Below are 19,335 nucleotides of genomic sequence, written 5' to 3' on the forward strand. Positions count from 1 at the left end.
ACTCACGGTTTTCCGAGTAATCTCTCGGCGCCGCCGCGTTTTCAGGGTGTGCCGCGGTGTTCTTTGTGCTTTTTCCGTACACTTCAGGTAGAACGTTCTGAGCCTCCGACTCCACCAGCTCAGAACGGCGTTAGCCCGCGAAGGCAGCCCGCCCGGTCTCGTTTCCAGAAAACGTCGCCGAAGTCCGGCTTAAGGCCTGCCCTGTCGAGCTGGGAGCGCGGCCCCGCCACCACGGAGGTGCGGAGGCGGGGAGCCCGGGGCTCGGAGCGGGCCGGCGGGCGAGGCCGCCCCGTCCTTCCCTGGCGGGCGGCGGGTGAACGTCCTCCTCCGGCCGCCAGAGGGTACTCGGGGAGTGGAAACGCGGCAGACAAAAGGCGGCGAATTCCCCTCCGAGGGGAAACTTGAGAGCGTGTCACGCAGCGCCGGAGCGCCGGGCGGCGGTTCCCGTGCCGCGGGCCCGCACATTCCTTTCCGAAACCCGAACCGGGGGCGGGGGCGGGCTCGCCCCGCCGCTGGGGACCGCGGCGCCGGGCGGGGAAGGGGCGCGGGGTGCCGGGGGGGGGGGGGGTGCCGGAGGGGTGCCGCCGAGCCCCGCTCCCTGCGGCCGGGGCCGGCGCGGCCCCCAAACTTTCACCCTCCCTCCGCTCCGCTCCGAAAGTTCAGCAGTTGGGTGACGTCAGGGCGGCCGCAGCCAATGGGCGCTGCGGGTGATATTTTGGGAGGGGGGAGGGGTGGCACCGTGCCGCGGGCGCTCGCCCGGCTGCCATGCACAGTGAATGGAGAGCGGGCGGGCGGCGAGCGCAGCAGCGGGTGGGAGCGCCGCCGCCTCCGCCCCCTCCGCCTCCCCTCGCCGCCTCCCGGTCCCGGCTCCGCCGGCCGCCAGCGCGGGGGTGCGGGCCCGCGGCGGCAGCGGCAGCGGCAGCCGAGCGGCGGGAGGGAGGGAGGGAGCGAGCGCCTGAGGAGCCGGCGGCGGGGCCGCTTTGAATTGCCGGTCATCTCCTCCGCGGGTTACCTGCCCGGCCCAGGTGGGGCGATGCGGAGCGGAGGAGGCTGCTGCGGGGATTGCCGCCGCTTCTGATGGATGTTTTGTGTGCGTTTGCCTCCGCTCCCGGTTTCTCTTTCATCTGAGGACGCCTCTGGCTGAAGCTCTGTTAAACTATCTGCCTTCTGGTGCCGTTCGCAGATAACAGAAAGAAACCTGAGCCCGAAAGGCAATTCCCCACCTTCTTCCACCTAACGTAACCTTTTCGGGCGCCTTTGAAGGTTTGCTGGTGCTCCGGCGATGATGGCAGCGGTGGGTTCCCTTGGGCTGTACTAAGAGCCTCTTGTTTTCTTTTCCCTTTCTTCTTAGAGGCATTTCATCTTTAAGGGCCGGCTGCTCGCACGCACTTTTATACCCACTGAAGCGATCAAGAAACCATGTTGTCTGGTGGAAGATGTGCGTTTCTGTGCCTTGGAATGATCTTGAGCTTTTGGAGCTCCGTGAGTTGGATGCCCGTTGGAGGATGCCCGCATAAATGTACATGTATTGCTTCCAACGTGGATTGTCACGGACTAGGACTCAAAACTGTACCGAGGGATATTCCCAGGAATGCGGAGAGACTGTAAGTAAAAACCGTTAAGGGCTCCTCAAGTACTTGTAGAAGCACCTGGGATGAGTTTCTCAACACCTGCCTATCAGTGCAGAGTACATCCTAACAGCAGTTTCAGGAATCAAACATGGATTAATGTTTTCAGGAGGGAAGGGGAGGAGCTTTTCAGAAGTTACAGCTATCTTGCTGCTGTTCCTGCTTAAAAAAAAAAAAAAAATCAATCGGTTTCAGAGTTTCACGTTTTTTTGGTGGTTTCGGTTAGCATCTGATTGGGTTTTGCAGTGACTTGTTTGTAATGGAGTTTAGAGCTCTACCTGGAGTGTCAATACAAATGCCAATTTAATATGCAATTAGAAACTTGGATGTTTTCACCTGGTGGCTGGTAGCAGTTTCTCCTTACTTTCTTAGCATGGTGACTTCATCGCCATGGAAAAAATCCATGACTGCCATAAACTAATTCAAATGGATAAGAAGTCATATTAAAGCAGTGTCTAATTTCTGTCTTAAACTGCTGTGGGGAAGCTGGTTATTTAATTTTTAATCTACTTCAGGGTTTATGATAGTAGTGTAATGTTGCAGAGTGTTTCCAACCTCAGCACGGGAGAATGTGATGAATGTGTTCATAGTAAATCTTCTGTATCATATGTTCTCATGAGTTTTTTAGTTGATTCTTTTTACTTAAGTTTCTAAGGAGAAAGCCGAAAGCAGACTTCAGTTCTCAGATACAGTTCTGGCACTCGCTTGGTGCAGAGGACGGCATCTCTGACGTTGCTTAATGCATAGCATATGGCATATTTCAGAGAATGGCCGGTGCTAGATATGAAGATGTCCAGAGTGGAATGTTAAACAGAGCTTCAGCACGTCTCTGTGCTGGGCTCCATGAATGACCTCGGGAAAGTGCAGTTAGTTGTGCCTTATGTCGATTAGCTGATAATTTAAAATGTTTCTGAACTTGTAAGAAAATGCTGTAGACTGTATAGCCTCACTTCCTATTTTGTACCCTTCTGGGTCGTAGAGTTGGGGAAATGTCAAACTCTCAAGCGATATTTCCTCCAAGAAAGAAAGCTGGATGAAGTTACTAAGCAAACAAAGTTTTTGTGCATAGAGTCCTCTTAAAGGTTAAGTTCTGTCCCAGAATGAAATTTTATAGCTTTTTTGAATGTTTCTAAATGCCTTTTATAGTGCTGAGAGTTCTTAAATGATAGCAATATGCAGATTTCTTACTACACTATTCTACCATCTTTAATGTTTTGTGGCCGTATCAGCCTTCCTTTTAACGCCAGCTGTGTGAACAATGGTTTTCAGATGTCAGTTTTATAGAAAGCTTAACTTTTGTGCACGAAATTGTGTACTCCCTAAAACTGATGGGTAGCAACCTGGCAGATTAGAGACAAAAAAACCCGAATCCCAAAACAGCAAACCCCACAACAAACCGCTACCAAAGTAGTATACAAAGCCAGTCAGAGTAAGTATGTGTGATAACCCAAATGTTTTGTGTGTTTCATTGTGTTTGCGTGGTTTTAAGAGTCAGAGGCTAGAATTGAACTTTCAAATTTCAGGTTAAAATGATTCACAAATGCAAGGTTAGCTGGCCACCTGGGAAGAATTTAAAAATGGTGATTTGGTTTTGCCTAAGTGTTAGGGGGACTGAATTGATTTTGTTACTGCGTTTCGTTTGTGGGAATGTACTTCATAGAGATCTTAACTTTCCTTGCCTTTTGTAAGAAGCTAAGCCAAAAGAATATGTGCCTTGGCCTTGGTATGTTGTTAAGTGTTAAAAAGAATGAAAGAGGGTGTAATCACTGTGCTCTCGGTCCTGATAATTTTTGGTGCTATTTACAGATTTAAATTTTAGATTAATGGCTGAAGGAAGAACAATGGTAGCTATTTCACAATATTCGGTTTGAGTATTTAACCTCAGAGATACACTACTGATAAATATGAAATGTAGCTGTGTTGGACATTTGTTTGTTTGGTTTGTTTTTTTAAAATAGTGTATTATTGGAGCATTCAGAGGCTGAAATCTTGTGGAAATAGCATACAGAGGATCATGTAGTAACACAGTATTCCATGTTTTTAAATAGTCTTCACTTTTCATTGCTAGTCCATCATAAGCCTTTTGCTGTTTTTACAGTGTTCACTGTCATCTTCGTTACAACTGTGCTTTAAAGCTTGTATCAATTCTTTCAAATCTAGACTTCTATTAATTGCACTAACTTGAATTTTCTAATGTAAGCAGTAGAGAGAGAAAGAGACTTTATATTTCTCTGAGTCTAAATTCTGCGCATAGGTGAAATATCAGTCAGCCACTGGGTATATCAGAGTATCTCATTTTTCCCTGTGGTTCACAGCAACCTGTGACTATTTATGACATAACACTGCATTGATGTGTAGTCTTTACCTAGTTTGTTTAACTTGTAAATAAAACCAAATGATTATATCTGAAATGACAAAGATATTTTTAATCTCAGAGAAATGTTTATGTGTTGGGAAAATAATTTTAACAAGTTTCTTGATGGCCACATACCAAGTGACTTTTTAGACTCTTATGCTATGAAAAGGTCTTCACTTCTTTCTGCATTCTCTTGAGCTAGAAATTCTGCATACCTGTTCAAGTTGGAAACTTTTTGCTTTAATTAATAAGACATCTAATGGCACCACTTAAAATATTTTGCCGCTAAGCTTTGAGTTATGTTTGTACAAATGTTACAGATTGTTTGGGTTAGTGAAGCCAAGTTAAATATTATTTAAATTTGTGTTAATATGAAACCCCAGGAAATCTGAAAATATAACATTAAGGAAGAAATGGGAAACCTCTGTAGTTCTATTAAATGAACTAGTGATCGTCTCCTGATACCTCAAGAAATGGGCATCACCAAAGCCTTGATTACTGATTCTTCATGAGAAAAGTGATGAGTGCTTTTTTGTTGTTGTTGGGTTTTTTTGTTTGGTTTTTTTTGTTTGTTTGTTTGTTTTGGAATACTTTGAAGGTGTAGTTTTTGTAAAGAGTTGTACCCGTGATTTCTGTCTTGAGGGGAATCCACAGATTAAGCAGTGATCACAGAAACAGAGTTGTAAAACTATCTTAAACTTTTTTTTACACAGATTCATCTTTAATAGTAGCTTTACAAATATAGCAAGTAGTACTAGGTTTGTGTTGCAGTTTACCTTGTTATTACATTCTATGGTAGTCTTCTAATTGTGTGCTATAGATTGAAGCTTTTGCTCAGTTAGGTTTTGTGAAGAGCTAAAAAGAGGTGAGCGTTGTATACTACTGCACAAAGAAATTATTCAGTCTGGAGAAAATAAGTGTTGAAACAAATATTTGTCACTTGTAGGAGTAACTTCCATTTACCTTTGCTCTAGAGAAGGAACCCTCAGAATAGCCATCATTGCACACAGGAAGAGACAGACGTGAAATTAGGTCTAAGACGTTTCCCCAAATTGCAAGATGTGATGCTCCACAGAGGACTTTGTACATGAGCAGCATATAGCTGGCTTTGTGGCTTGTCATTAGTGTTTACTGATCCATTCCACATTTGTGAAGTAACTTAACATCCTAACAAAAAAAAGAAGTTTATAGACCTTTTGTGTTGTGGAGAAAACTAATAATATAATAGTCAACTTTTGAGGGTGGACACAGCGATTCTTTTATTTAAGCTATGCAACTGATAAGATTTTTTGTGCTAATAAAGGAAGCAGAAGTTAGGGCTTAGAAATTAAGAATATGTAAATACCTCCATAAAAGTATTGAATCTTTTACCTTTCTGAAAAGTTCCTTAGGATTGCTTCATCAAACTCCTCTAATCAGAGTTTGCTTAGCAGCGCTTCAGTTTTTATACGTGATTCTCTATTTATGAAATGTTCTTCAGTGGAAATGTTTTCTACAATATGTGAAATATTATACATGTGGCTTTTTATAACACTTAATAACGCTGATAGTCAAGTTTAGTTTGAGATGATGTGTAAAAGCAGTGAGCAGATCAAAGCCACCTGCTTGACAGTTGTATTCTTCAGCTCTGAAAGGAACAAGTGATATGAAGAAGCTGCTCAGGAGTCTTCTGGGTCAATATCTGCTTTCTGTTTGATTATGAAGCATGAGCCTTTGTGTTTTTCCTTCCATTCGTATCTAGTTATCTCCCTGTCTGTTAGCAGCACATTATGTATGTATAAAAGTTTCTTTGGAGAATTTATCCATGTTTGAGTTCATCATGAATTTATACTTGGTGGCTTCGAATCTTGTTTAATTGATAGCTCTCCTATGTTAATTGCTGTTTTGTTTTGTCTTTTACTTTGAAGGATTCTTTACCTTGCTAAATTGATAAAGCTTGCAAGACTAATCTGTTCTGTGCTTTGTCTGAGTAGCTAAATTGAGTGTGTCCACATTTAGGTGCAATTTAGAAGCTTAGTCATCTGCTTACTCTGGAGTTTTTATGTGGTCTGGGGTTTCTGTTATACAAATATATTATTATGGTGTTTTTGGCCTAGGTGCATGTAGCTGCTGAAGTTGCACTGGCTTGTAATAAGTCTTCAACTTCCTCAATTTTGTCTCCAAATTAAATCTAAGCTCCTGTCTTGAATGCTTCCACATTACTGCAGAACGCAATGTTAAACACACGGAAATATAATTATACTGACTCCTACATTGACATTCTGTTTTTCTAGAATTCTTCCCACTAGGGATTGCCACTCATTTAAGTAATAGTCTCCAAAACCTTGCATGGAGCCTCTGCCTGCCCCAACCACCGCCCCCCCGCCCCAGCCCCAGTCATGTGTCAGTAAGTAGACATCCACAGCTTTGGCTTCGAAGAGCTTGCTCTCAGAGGTACTGATCCTGGGAAAACTTGACTGAGTTGCTTAGTTTAATTCGGATACTTCCCTTTACTAACTTAACGCTGACTCCTTGTGCTTGACTGGACGTTGACATGTACTTGTATAGGATCAGTCTTGCACTATTAAATTTGTTACCTCGTTTTGAAGCGATGGAAACAGGAAGGAGGATGAAATTAGCTATTGTAATTTGGTAGCTACAGAAGCAAATAGTGGCTGTTGTCACGTTGTCTGTATTTGCACAAATTTGGATTAGATTCTGAGATCAAAGGGACCAGACTACTTACTGCAGAATTTCTTAATGAGTTGCTCTGAGACTATTCACTTTTTTCATCTTCTTACTTTTTCAGCTGAGTATTGATTCATGCAAAAGAATTAGGTGAAAGTAAAGTTGCTCCTCTAAAGAACAGCTGTTGTCTTTTAGGAAGTCCTAAAATATAGATCATTAGTATTGCGGTTTTTTCCCCTGGAATTTGTGTGTGTATGAGTTTGAGGAAGTGTGTATCAAAGGTGGTATAATTTACCTGTATAGATGGATTGTGAGGCCAGAACTAAGTAAATCCTAATAATCTATTCATACAGTAATCTATAAAAATCCTTGTGTTGTACACTGTCTGCAACTTCTAAGTTGATTGCTGTGAAGTCATTTGACCTTCTTAGTGAGTACGATCAGTAATCTTTTGGAACATCACTGCCAAGCATTATTTTAAGTTTTTTTTAAATTTTTTTTTTAGTTCAAGCATTTCTATTTATGTTTAAAACAGAAATAACCTGTCCTGCACAGACATTAACATCTGATATGATTTGTTGTCTGCATTTCAGTACTATCTAAGCTATTCCTCAGCTTCCACAGAGCAGAAAGAAAATGGTTTTTCCACAGAAATCTCACAAGGTGCTTGAAAAGTTATAAGGTTGATAGGGGAAAAGAACTTGGCTCTAATAAGGGTATTCAGTGAGTAAGTTTCAGCCATTGTATGTTAAGAAGTGAGGTTGTTTACTGGAGAGATTGTTCAGAAGACTTAAATCAGGATGTGTTCCCTCCCAGGAACTAATAGCTCAAATGACTTGAAGTTTGATTTTTCTGGAATTCTTGATGTAGTTCTTGCGGTGCCCACAGTGCTTGATTTCCCTTGGCTGCCTGTTGCTGCAGCTGATCTTTTAAAATGATTAGCTTTTTTTCCGTTGGTGGTCTAGTGGGATCCATTCTTCCTTGATTAGAAGATTTAATTATTCCTGAACAAAGATGGGGAATAGAAGCCATTGGTTAGTACTGTAGTTGTCTTACACTTGATTCATTAGAATTAACGGAAAACTGTTTTGCTTCGAGTTCAAAGCTGAAATGTGTCAGGATCCTTTCCTAGTCACAACTATGTTTTCCATATATTACACCTGCTAAGGATGGTGTAATGTTCAGATAAATTTTCCAAAGACTGAACTTGAATTGAGCTCTCTTTCACCTTTGGCTGAGGACTGCAGTTGACCACTCAAGTAATTTTTCAAGCAAATGAAATAATTTAATTTGTGGATTTTTTTAAAAATATATCTAAGATGTAAATAACCTTCCCCCTCACTCCTCAGTAATTCCTGATTTCCTTTATCTTCTTTTTTTTTTTTTTTTTTTCCCCTTACTTGCCTCTCTTTCTCTATAATTTGAACCTACAAAATATAACTAAGTCTTGTTACTGAAGTAACATAACTAGCTCTTTCCAGTTCAGAATGATCATGAGCTTGCAAGTTCTGGAGCTTCTTTTGCCTTCAAAAGTGCCTCCAGCCTTATGAGGTACTACACGGTAGCAAACCCTTTGTGATTAAAGGGATGATTCTTCCTAAGTTAACCTGAAGCACTCAAATGCCTTATATAAAATGCAGGTCTGCTGCTGAACTTCGGTCTTGATGTGAGCTTCACTGTGTCTTATAATACTACAACTGCTGAATTATCTCAAATGTTGTGTTAACCTCAGGAAGAGGTTGTGGAATGTTCTTCATGAGTAATGTGGTACCTCTTAGTTCTTTCACCTGTTTGCTCTCTGCAACTACAGACAGATACTGGGTCAGGTAAAGAATTTCTGTGGCTCAGTATTGAAACACCTTTCAATACTGGCTGATCTTCTATGCCTGGGGAGAAAGTGTGACTGTGAGCAAGTATACTTCTTCAGTGCTGGCAGATCATTTATTAGTTTTACGTAGAGCCAACTTTCTCGTGGAGGCCTGATGACGGCAGCTGTAGGAATCAACATGCACATCCTCTGTCTTGCAGTTCCACAGCTCCCGAAAGGGGCTTCTCTTTTCCCGTTTGGCTTATTTTTCGCTCCTGCAAGAAAAAGCAGGGTTGTTTGTCCTCTTCAAGTTGAGACAAAGCAAGTTTCTAACTTCAGGTGAGGAAGGAAGGAAGGAGTCAAGGTAACTCTGGGGAGAAAAGCTAAAGTGAACTTCAAATGGCAAAGCTTTTTGAAGAAAAATCGTGTTGGTGATGTCATGAAAAATGGCTAGAAGTAATGCATGGTAAGGATTTCTTCAGCTGATTGCCTATCCCTATGTTCCTATTACAGGGATGTATAGATGAGCAGTGGTGTTGAGAAAATATTATCATGATAGAGGTAAATTTTGTGCCCTGCCCTCTAGTAAAGTCTTTGAGATAGGCTGGTAGAATGTGCCTCCTATCCTTGGCTGCTTTCTGCTCCTTGGGTGACAGGGAGTTTCTGTTAATTCTTGTTGATTCAAGTGCGTTGTTATAATATTATATGGGTTTTGGCTTGGGGCTGCTGTTGTCACTCCCATCCCTTTTATGCTCATTAAGAGGTTTTGCTTGCCAGTGTAAGGCTATATCAGTTTGACTTGTTTGTTTGTTTTTAAGTAATTTTCAGGTTAAGAAAGGGCTGGGTTCTAGTAATGTTCTGATTGCAACATGGCCCAAGCTATTCTGTTTTCAGTATTTTTAGTCTTTTTTCCAGAGATCCGTAATGCTCTGTCTATTTTCAAATCTGTTTTCAATGTTGTCGAGTCAGACGTATCATTTAAGATCTTGAATGTCTCTTATCAATGGCAAGAACTACTTCTTCCCCATTGAGAAATGACCTTTTAAGCAACTGACAGTCCTTTCTAATGGTACTAAATACACAAAACATTTATCTACCTATTTACCTAAGGGGAACAGATCTATGTTCTTGTACTTGGAGTAAATTTCAGATGAGTTGAGGGCCATCTCTGTGGAAAAGAGAGTTTAAGAGGCTGATTCTTACCTCTGCCACTTATTTTCAGCATTTTTCTTTTTTTCTTTCTTTCTTTCTTTCTTTTTTTTTTTTTTTAACCCAGCTGAATCTGGTCTGCCAGTTGTCTTTGTCAGAATAAATTTGTCTTGTATTTCGGTTTTACACCATCTGTTTGGTTGCAATATATGTTTTTAATCCTATGATTGATAGATTTCTGGAGCTTTTAATCAAATTTTACCTTTCTATCTGTGAGTTGCTTCTTTTTCTGAGACCTTAATTTAATTTTGTCCCTCAGGTGGAAATCATTTTAACCGATGGCTATATTCTTTCCTTTTCCGCCAGTGATGAAGGGAGCATTTTCAATAAACATCAGTTCAGTTAAAATGAGGAGGAAAACTCAGTGTTTTAAAGCTGGTCTTGTCTTGACTTTTCATCAAGTAATCTGCAAAACCTACCTGAAATTTATGTTTAAATTGATTTCAGAATTTGTATTGCTCACCAACTCACTTTTACCTGTGCTTTCCTGAAATTGCAATACTGTTGCAGAAATGATTCTTAACTTCTTAGGTCAAAGGGACTTACTAGGAGAGCCCTTTATGCTTCCTGCAGAGAGGTTGGTATGAGTGCCTTCCTACTTCAGTTACATGGTGAAGAATCAACGTTGTGGAAGTAGTATCAGGTTACTAATGAAGACCCTCAAACACCTATTAAATGTATTTAGAGTCCAAGCAACACTGAGAATTTTGGGAGATAGTGGTCTTATCATTGATACCTCGCTGGCTGCTCTGTGGACCTGTGTTCATTCCAGTTTGAGGTGCAAGGCTTTTAGCAGTGATGCTATATTTAGAAGTTTAGTTGGAGAGACTTTAATCCTCTTCTCTTGTGTGGGGATACTGTAGTGACATTATGCTGTGACTGTACATAGAGGCAATCACCCAAAAGAACAAGACAAATCAGTTGCCTGCAATTTTTCAGAATGTTTTCTCTGTGTACCTTCACCGTCATTCCTGTCTATGTAGACAGAAGATTGGTGGTTCTGTTTCAACCAGAGCTCCATGTAGGTGGAGGGATAAACTGCTCTGGAGGTTAATGATTTGGAAATCAGTAACCCATTTTAACAGCCTGTGAATATGCTTGTAGAAGGTGGGGGGAGATGGTGATGAAGTCCATTTCTGATAGACTTTTTTTTTTTTCCTTCCATTTTGATGCTCTTGCTTGGGAGGAACTGTCCTCATTTAAAAAAAGGAAAGGTCGCTTTGCAAAATTTAAAATTTACTGTAATTTTCACGATATCAGTTGAAAATATGTAATGCAAGTTGGGCTACATTAGAGTTGAGGACAGTGCCTGCCGTACTGGTCAGTACTGTTTCATCTGCTTTTCTTCATCCCTTTGCTCTTTTTGTCTTTGTGGAAAGCTCTTTGGGACTCCTTTGGTTGTACAATGCTTAACATGAACAAATCTTGAGTAAGGGTGCTCCTAGGCATGATAACAGAGATGATAATAAACTTCGTATTAGTGAATCTGAGGTTCTGATCTCCAAAATCACAGCACAATAAAGTGCAGTTTTTAGTGTCTGGCTCCAAACTCTTTTCTGTCAAGGTTGGCTGCTTGACTGGAGGCCGGGGGCGGGGGGGGGGGTGGGGGGCAGCGGCGTGGAGGGGATTAGTATGTGAGTGAACATTCTCATGAAATGTTTCAAAAGATAAGCATTTAACTATTACGGAAATAACATGCTGAAAGCAGAGGCATAGGTGCATTCTTGTGCATATTAATAGTTAGAGGACTATTTGTTAATCCTTGTTTTTTCAGTTGGTCTTTTCCTTTATTCCTGTGGCTGGTAAGGAATGTGTTATTTAACTTGTACCACATAAATGTATTAGTAGATTGTAAGGTATTACTGGTGTGTGTTGTTATGGCACCCGAATAAATAACCTTGACAGTTTCAAAACATACAGACAGTGAGTTGTGAGCCTTACGCACTTTCTCAGGTCATTGTAAAACCAAATGTTTTAAGTCAGTTCAGCCAAACAGTCCTACTGTATTGTTTGCACTGACGTTTTCTCTGGGTATGCACTGGTGAATAATGAGCTGCTCTTCAGATATTTTAGCAGCTTTTAAAGTTGAAGATGTATTTGGTTGTCTGTCTGGCAAAAATGGTTATTAGCATTAGTAGTAGATCTAGTTTCATATATTATGTAATGATGACCTAATACAAAAACTTGACTGGGAAAAGCTTTTTTCACAGACAGCTTTCCCCAAAGTAGAAAAGATTCCGATTCCTAACTTCAGTTTTTCTTTAGAGATTCCAAAAAGCTCATCCTAAAATTGAAGACATTTCCCTAGAAGTTTGTAAAAGATGTCTTGTCAAAGATGGGTGACCTAAGAATTCTCAGTTGTTGCCTAGAGCTCTATGTAAGAATATAATTTAGCTTTACATTAATGATCCCCGCCCCCCCCTTACAATAAGAAAATAGCAAACAGCACAGAATCCTTGTCTGCCAAAGGTTTGATTGCCCATTCTCTCCGTTTTAGAATATAATACATAGCATATAAAGCTCATATAACAAATGTGGTCACATGACATCAAGCCCATTAAAATTAATCAGTGCATATATGTGTACTGGTCATCCACAGATACGGAGACAGTAATGTTAAATTAAAACAGTTGTATTCTTTAAATATGACTCTGAGAAATTTTAGCAAGAAAAAGCTGCATCCTGAAAGCAGTTCAAATGTCTCATGCCTTCCTGTTAGTCATAAAGCATGTTTTGCCTGGGCTTTAGTGGGACCTTAATTTATGGATTTTCTCCAAATTTATCTTTTGTCAGTGCAATGGTTTTGTTTAGACTGGGAAGGCATTATATTAAGCACATTTTTTTTTTTTTTTGGAATGCTGATTTCAGAAAAACCTGAATGTAACATCTTTGCTTGGTGAGGGTGGCAGTGGTTACAGCATCACTTAGCAAGGTGGCAACTTCTGCGTCACGAGCTGCTCTGAAATATTTGTAGAGTGATGAGAAGAGGCTAGCTGTCTCAGCCTCTTGAAGTGGTAGAGCTGGTTAGAGATTGTGTGTTAAGAATATAGCTGGGGAGCAAAAAAGAGAACTCATTGTAAGGAAATAGTACAGGGAAGCAATTGTGTATTTCTGAAATGCCTAAATAAATGCAGTGGGGAGGTAAGCTGGAGACAACAATAAAGTGGTGAAACAAATAATGGAAGTAAAATTCTTGAGCAAAGAGAACTTGTTTTCCAGAAGTGGAAGCAGATACTGAGAAGTAAAGCCGTAAGGCAAAGGCTGGTTCTTCAGAGTGAAAGAGGAAAACACACATCTGGATATAAGTTTCTCAGATAAGAATACGAAAGTATAATCAACAGCCCAGTGATCCTTTGGACTTGTGAGTTTTAATAGATAACATATGAAAAGGCAGCAAAAGATAAGGAGCAATCAGAAGTGTTTCATGGATTTTTGGGGGGTTGTTTGGTTTTTTGGTTTTTGGGTTTTTTTTGCCCTGGGAAGTTCTTTAGCTAATTGCTTATGAAGTTTTTTAGAAGTTGCAAATGAATTTTTCCCAGTTGACTTGAACTTTATTTCATAGAGTAGATATTTTCCAAGGTTGTTCTTCCATAGTTCTTGGGTATATAATAGACTTAGTGCAAAGTGGTTTTATAAGCATGAGTAGTTTCAGTACTTGAAACATCAAATACATGTGCCAAGTCGTCTTTAGAAAAACTTGAGTTTTCTGTTCATTTAGCAAACATTGTGAAATCAATTCAACTTCAGCAAGTCAACTGTTGAAAACCAAAAGTTGGAGGAGGACGGGGGGACAGGGAAGGTGGGAATCTACTTGAGAATGAAGAAAATTGCTTGTGGTTGTAACATCTGGATGCTAACTTGGTCAAGTCATTACACAACTTCCTTCAAAATTTCATTTTGCATATTAAAACTGTCCTACATCTTTTACTGCAACTTCTTGGCTTAATCTGCTCCTTAGTGGCTACGGTAGACATGTACGCTCAGTGTGGTACTTCTTGGAAGGGATATAGAGTTGGCAAAACTGGATGCTTGTTAAATTAAAAAAATCCCTGAACAACAACAACAAAAAAACCCCGAACACAAAGACTTCTATTACCTTTCCAGGAAAAGATCTCCTGGGAAGAATTTCTAGTCTGTGCATGTCTGAAAGTGAGCAAGGAGATGAAATCAAGGCTTGAATTTCACGTCAGGCTTCACTAAAATAATTTGTTTATTGGTAGAACTTTTTCCCCAAGTCATCAAGAATTACAAGCAGTCAGAAGCAGGGGTGAAATATTTCAAGTCCTAAACATCAAGTTGTCTGTATTAGTGAAGAGCACCTAAACAGATAGCAGTTTTTTCACTGTATTGTATTCAGTCATGTACCACATAGTTAAGTGAAAGACTTAAATGCAAACATCAGATATTGTCTCTGTGGAATAAAGTAATGTGAATTTTGCTGGAGTTTACATGCAGTGTTGTTTTTTATTTTTTTCCCACATGATCCTGTTGTGATTGCTTGTGTATAGAATTAAAAAAAAACAAAAGAAAACAAAAAAGACAAGTATGTAGAAGAGTTGGGGCAAAAAACAATCTCATGAAAAAGAGTAATTTCTGTCAGACCTTGTTTGACACTTCATTTATTGCATTCTGTTCTAGAAGTCCTCAATTAACATTAAATTAGAATTAAACACACTGGAGAAATTATTAAAATTTTGGGAAAGTATAAGTGTTTGCCATAAATTGTAGTAATGATGTTAACTCTGAAGAAAGCTCATACTTCTTAGAAGATTTTTCTGAAGTTCAGTTATCACAGGTTATATTTTACATTAATTTACAAGGTATTCCTATTTGAGATAGTGAATATGAATTCATTTGGGTAACCTTTGAGGTCCAAAAGTGACAAAGATTGAAGTGCAGGCACATATCTATTCATAACCTGATGAGATTGTCCATTTGATAGTTGAGTGAAAATATGGCCCAAAGAATGTTTGATATTGTCCGATTTCTACCTGTATAACTGCTTGGTCCATGTTGGAGTAGCAATGGGCTGATGTAACCACCTAATGTCCGTAGAACCAGCCAGCTGGTGCGTGTTGCATATGAAAGATGAGCTACAGTTACAGGAGTTAAATAGGAACGGTTAAATAAAATCAAGAATTGAAAAGAAATAAGTAAAAAATGAAGTTTTTTGTGTATGCAGCTGTTAATCTTGGTGGGTTTTTTTGTTTGGTTTTTTTTTTTTTTTTTTAATATGAATGAAAATGATGCTTGAGCTAATACAATGCAATACTGTACTTCTTTCTCTTTATAAGTGTGTAGTCAAGTCCCTTGATCATTTCAGTGGTATTTTACTGGACTTGCTCAAGTTTATTAGCTTCTTTCTTGGACTGAGGGGCCCAAAACTGGACACAGTTCTCCTTTAATCCACAGATGTTTCAGCACAGAAGGCAGTCAGGTTGGTCAAGCATGATTTAACTTTGGTAAATGTGTTGGCTGTTTTCAGTCATCTTCTCTTCTTTGTGCCCAGAAATCACTTCCAATAGTATTTGCATTGATTTTCCAGGGACCAAAATGAGGCTGATGCTGACCAGCCTGCACTTTGCCGTATCATTCTTTTCAACTTTTTTTGAAGACAAATATAATATATACCTGTATCAGAGATGTCACAGCAAGGCTGCACTTTATCAGCCAGATCTCTATGCACCAACAGATGCATCCTATCTGTTCCCACAGCCTTGTATGGGTCAGGATTTCTTAAGAGATGCTTGACTTGATCCTCTGCCACTATTAGCTGTTCCTCTCCTCCTTGAACCTTGTCTTCAGACACAAAGACTTGGGAGACTGTGTCAGTGAAGATTTAATGCAAAGAAGGCATTGAGCACCTCAGTCTGTCACTAAACCATCATATCTTCCTTATTCTTTTCTAGCTAATATACTGCTAGAAGCTTTTCTTGATGACCCTTGCCAGTTTCAACTCTTATCTGAGCTTTGCCTTTCCTAATACCAACTTAATGTTTGGGCGATGTTTCTGTATTCCTGTGTACCATACCCTCTCTTCTGCACTGGAGCTCGGTCATGAGATGCCTGTTTAGCCAAGGTGGTATTCTGATACACCTGCTCGTTTTCTTCAGTATCTGGATGGAGTGTTCTTGTGCTAGGGTTATTCTAGGCTGCTTCCCATAGGATGTCCCCATCAATCCCCTGAATTCTGAAAAATTCCAGAATTCTGCAAAACTGAATTCTGCTTTCCTGAAGTCCAGGGTCCATGCTGTGCTACTTACCCTCCTCACACCCCTCAGCATTTTGAATGTCATTGTTTCATGAATAAAAAGCCAAGGATTCTACTGAAAATCTCACCCCCAACCACTTAATCATTTGTGAGTAGCAGATCAGGAAAACTTAACCTATGGTTGGCCCATCTAGCATCTATTTTAGAAGGCTATGTCTGACACTCTTTGGAAACCTTCTGTCTTGTTTGCCTGTCCCTGTGCTGCCTTTCCAGCAAATGTCAGGGAGATTCAAGTTCCTCATAAGAACCAGGGTCTGTGATCTGGAGACTTCCTCCCATTACTTAAAGAGGAGTGTCGTTCCCTCCTTCACCCTGAGTGGGTGGTTGGTAACAAACTCCTATCATAATGTCACCTTCACTGACCTCTGATCCAGACCTGCACACTCAATGGGACTCTCGCCCAGTCCATACAGGAGCTCCAGACATTTGAGCTGTTCCTTCACATGAAGGGCAGCCTCTCCTCTTCTTCCTTGCCTGTCTTTACAGAGAACCCTGTATTCGACCATCACCAAACATACATATGACTACGAGAGCTGCCCCATCATGTTAGTTATTCCAATGGTGGTGTATTTCTGCATCTGTAGTCAAAACATGAGCTCTTCCTGCTTGTTTTGTGAGCTCTGTGTTTGTGTACCAGCACATGAGGTTGTGCCAGTACAACTGCTTGACCTATTTTATTCTTCCTGCAGGCTCTTTGTCTTTCACAAGGGCACAGATGATACTACCAAATGAGATCTGGAGCACATCAAGAGTAACTATAAAACTTGGGACAAAGTTGAAGGGCATGGGAGTGTAAAATGTGCTGTTAGAACATTATTCTGCCAACATAACATTTCCTTTATATGTAATAAAATCTGAAAACTATAATTAGTCAGGAGTTCCTGCAGGCTGGGACAAACATCTATTTCCTTGGAAGAAACTAAGTACTTGAATTACTCAGTCCATTATGCTGCTTTCTGCAGGTCTGAGGTACAACTTTCAACAGCAATCTGCTCAATGGGGAATTTAGCCACTGCACAAGTTGCAAAAGGTAGGTTTTTTGTTGGTGTTTTTTAACACCTATAGTTTGCCAAGTAATTTTTCTTATTTTTATAAGGATGAGGACAGAAGTGTGTTGCCTGCAAGCAGTTCCAGATCATTTGGACACTTAATGTGGGTTATTAACCAAGCACTACTGTAATGGCCTTAAGAATGGATAGTTTATTCACAAAATTAGGGCACTTAACCCCTAAGATCAGTTTTGTCATTGTTCCGACAGAAAGAAAACAGTCTGAGTCATACCTAAAAGCCTTCTGTAATCAGAAGGAATGATCCTATTTTTTTTTCAATAAAAGCTGTATAGTGTAGGTGTGTTACGAAGTATGATGGACTGCAGCACAGAACTTGGACATTCCAGCTATTGTGTAGCTATTTAATTACTATTTAAATTATTCTGGAGACTGAAACTATCCAGTGTCATACATGTGGTGCTATCCAGTGACAAAAATTATTAAATGTTGGATTGTAAGTTTATTGTTGTTCTGGTTTAATATGGGTAGCAAGCAATATCAGAATTATTGTATCCCCATATTACTGTGTTAATACACGCTGTGCAGTACTTGTTACTGAAGCTATGCAGAGTATTTCTGAATCCTTTCAAGAACTGGTGGTTGTGGCAGGGATTGTTTTTTCTCTACTAATGTTCCTCCACGTATGACTTGATCTTACTACGGATCAGAGAAGGGGGTTTATAGTTTCCTACCAAGTAGGTAGTTGTAGACTGCAGTAAGATCTCCCTTTAACCTTTTATTTAAGTTCAACAAGCCCAGCTCTCTCAACCTCTGTTCATATGTCATATGCTACAGCTTCCTCATAGTCTCAGTGGCCCTTCACTCTCCCCCATGTACCAATGCCTGCCTTGTACTGGAGAGCCTGAAACTGGATACAGTATTACACGTGAACTGTCACAAATCCTGAATAGAAGAGATTAGTCAAATCTTTCAAATTCTGAAACCCTTCTGGCTATGCTCTTCCTAGTACAGTCTGGTCAAGGGTGGCCTTCACTGCTGCAAGGGCACACTGCTGATGTTTTGTGGTCCGCTGGGACTCCAAGATCCTTTTCTGCAAAGCAACTCCCCGGTCAGTCAGTGCCCCACCCGTAATTGTTGCATGGACTTATTTTCTCTTAGGTGAAGGACTTTACATTTGTTGTTGTTGTTCTATTGAACTAGAAGATGTGAAATGTTTAGAAAGTACCAGTCTTCCCAGAAGTCAGTGTAAAAAAACCCAAAACAAACAAAGAAAAAAACCCCACTCATGCTCCTTTACAAAGTCAACTGTTTGTTTTAAGAAGAAAAAATAACTTTTACAAGTCTTCTATAGAGATGGAACGTACCATCTTCCTTTTAAAAAAATGAAATTACTTCAGCTGAACATGATTTTGAAGTTTTTTGTCTCTTTCTTTACAAGTGATGTTCATACTTGCCCAAGTGCCTTGGAAACTAATGGAATTTGTGTATTTCATAAAATCCAGTCCCAGGGCTTTATTTCCTGCATTGCAAAAGTTGAGATGGAAATATGTTAAATCTGAAGATATGCAGATTGTGCTGCCAGAGGGCTTCAGGGTAGTGTTATAATTGAGTAGTTTATCATAGCAACTTTGAAGTTCTTGGACTGAAGGCATAAGAGAATTGCCAAGCACTTTCTATAGGGAATTATAGTCATTTAAGGTTAAGAGGCTAGTGGCAGTCCATACCCATTAAAGACAAATTAACTCCATAGCAGAAATCCTGGGAAATGGTTAAAAGAATAAACCAGATACTGGGTGTGTAAAGACTGCAAAGGGTAGCCAAAAGCTACTCTATGGCTACATTCACACATGGGAGTGGATTTTTCTCCTTTTCATGGTTATGGTTGTTAGCATGTTCCCAAACTAAGAACAGAAGTACTCGTAAAGAGAGGAGAGCTTTACTGAACAACCTTTTGCCTCCAACCCTGCAGGTAGCTTTCATAAAAATCAAGAAGGTATTCCTTGTGGCTTTAAGCTTCCAGAGTGCAATAGGTAGCCAAGTGAATGGTTAACTCACCTGTGAAAATGCGTGTTTCCTCCAGTTCAGGTGTTGTGTGTTTGTGTTCATAGTTACCTTGCATAGTGATTGGGGGCTGGGAAAACAAATCAAATGGGAAAATTTTAAAGGGATGACTCAGCTGTCATTCTAGCAGGTGGTTTGGATCGGCAAAGTCCTTTAGCAGTGTAATGGCAAAACAATAAAAGCCTTGTTTCCCAAGAATGTGTGCTGCTTGAGTTATTTGGAGGAATTGGGCTAACAAATACTATCAGTAACTCTTTAGATCCAGGAATCTTGACTCAGTTGTTATCACTTGAATTTTACCTCCCACTTTTTGAATGTTACTGCCA

The 19,335-nt window shown here is 40.2% G+C and overlaps 1 protein-coding gene across 1 annotated transcript in view; it reads left to right on the plus strand.

Moving 5' to 3' along the window:
• Window positions 1-934: 934 nt before the first annotated feature.
• Window positions 935-19,335, plus strand: part of SLIT3 (slit guidance ligand 3) — a 536,791-nt gene continuing 518,390 nt past the window's right edge. Inside the window, 1 exon segment of the mRNA XM_029998071.2 lies at window positions 935-1,604. Coding sequence (XP_029853931.1) covers window positions 1,420-1,604 — 185 coding nt within the window. The 5' untranslated portion in view covers window positions 935-1,419.

This window comes from Aquila chrysaetos, chromosome 22 (assembly GCF_900496995.4).
Source record: "Aquila chrysaetos chrysaetos chromosome 22, bAquChr1.4, whole genome shotgun sequence".
Taxonomy (NCBI): Eukaryota; Metazoa; Chordata; class Aves; order Accipitriformes; family Accipitridae; genus Aquila; species Aquila chrysaetos.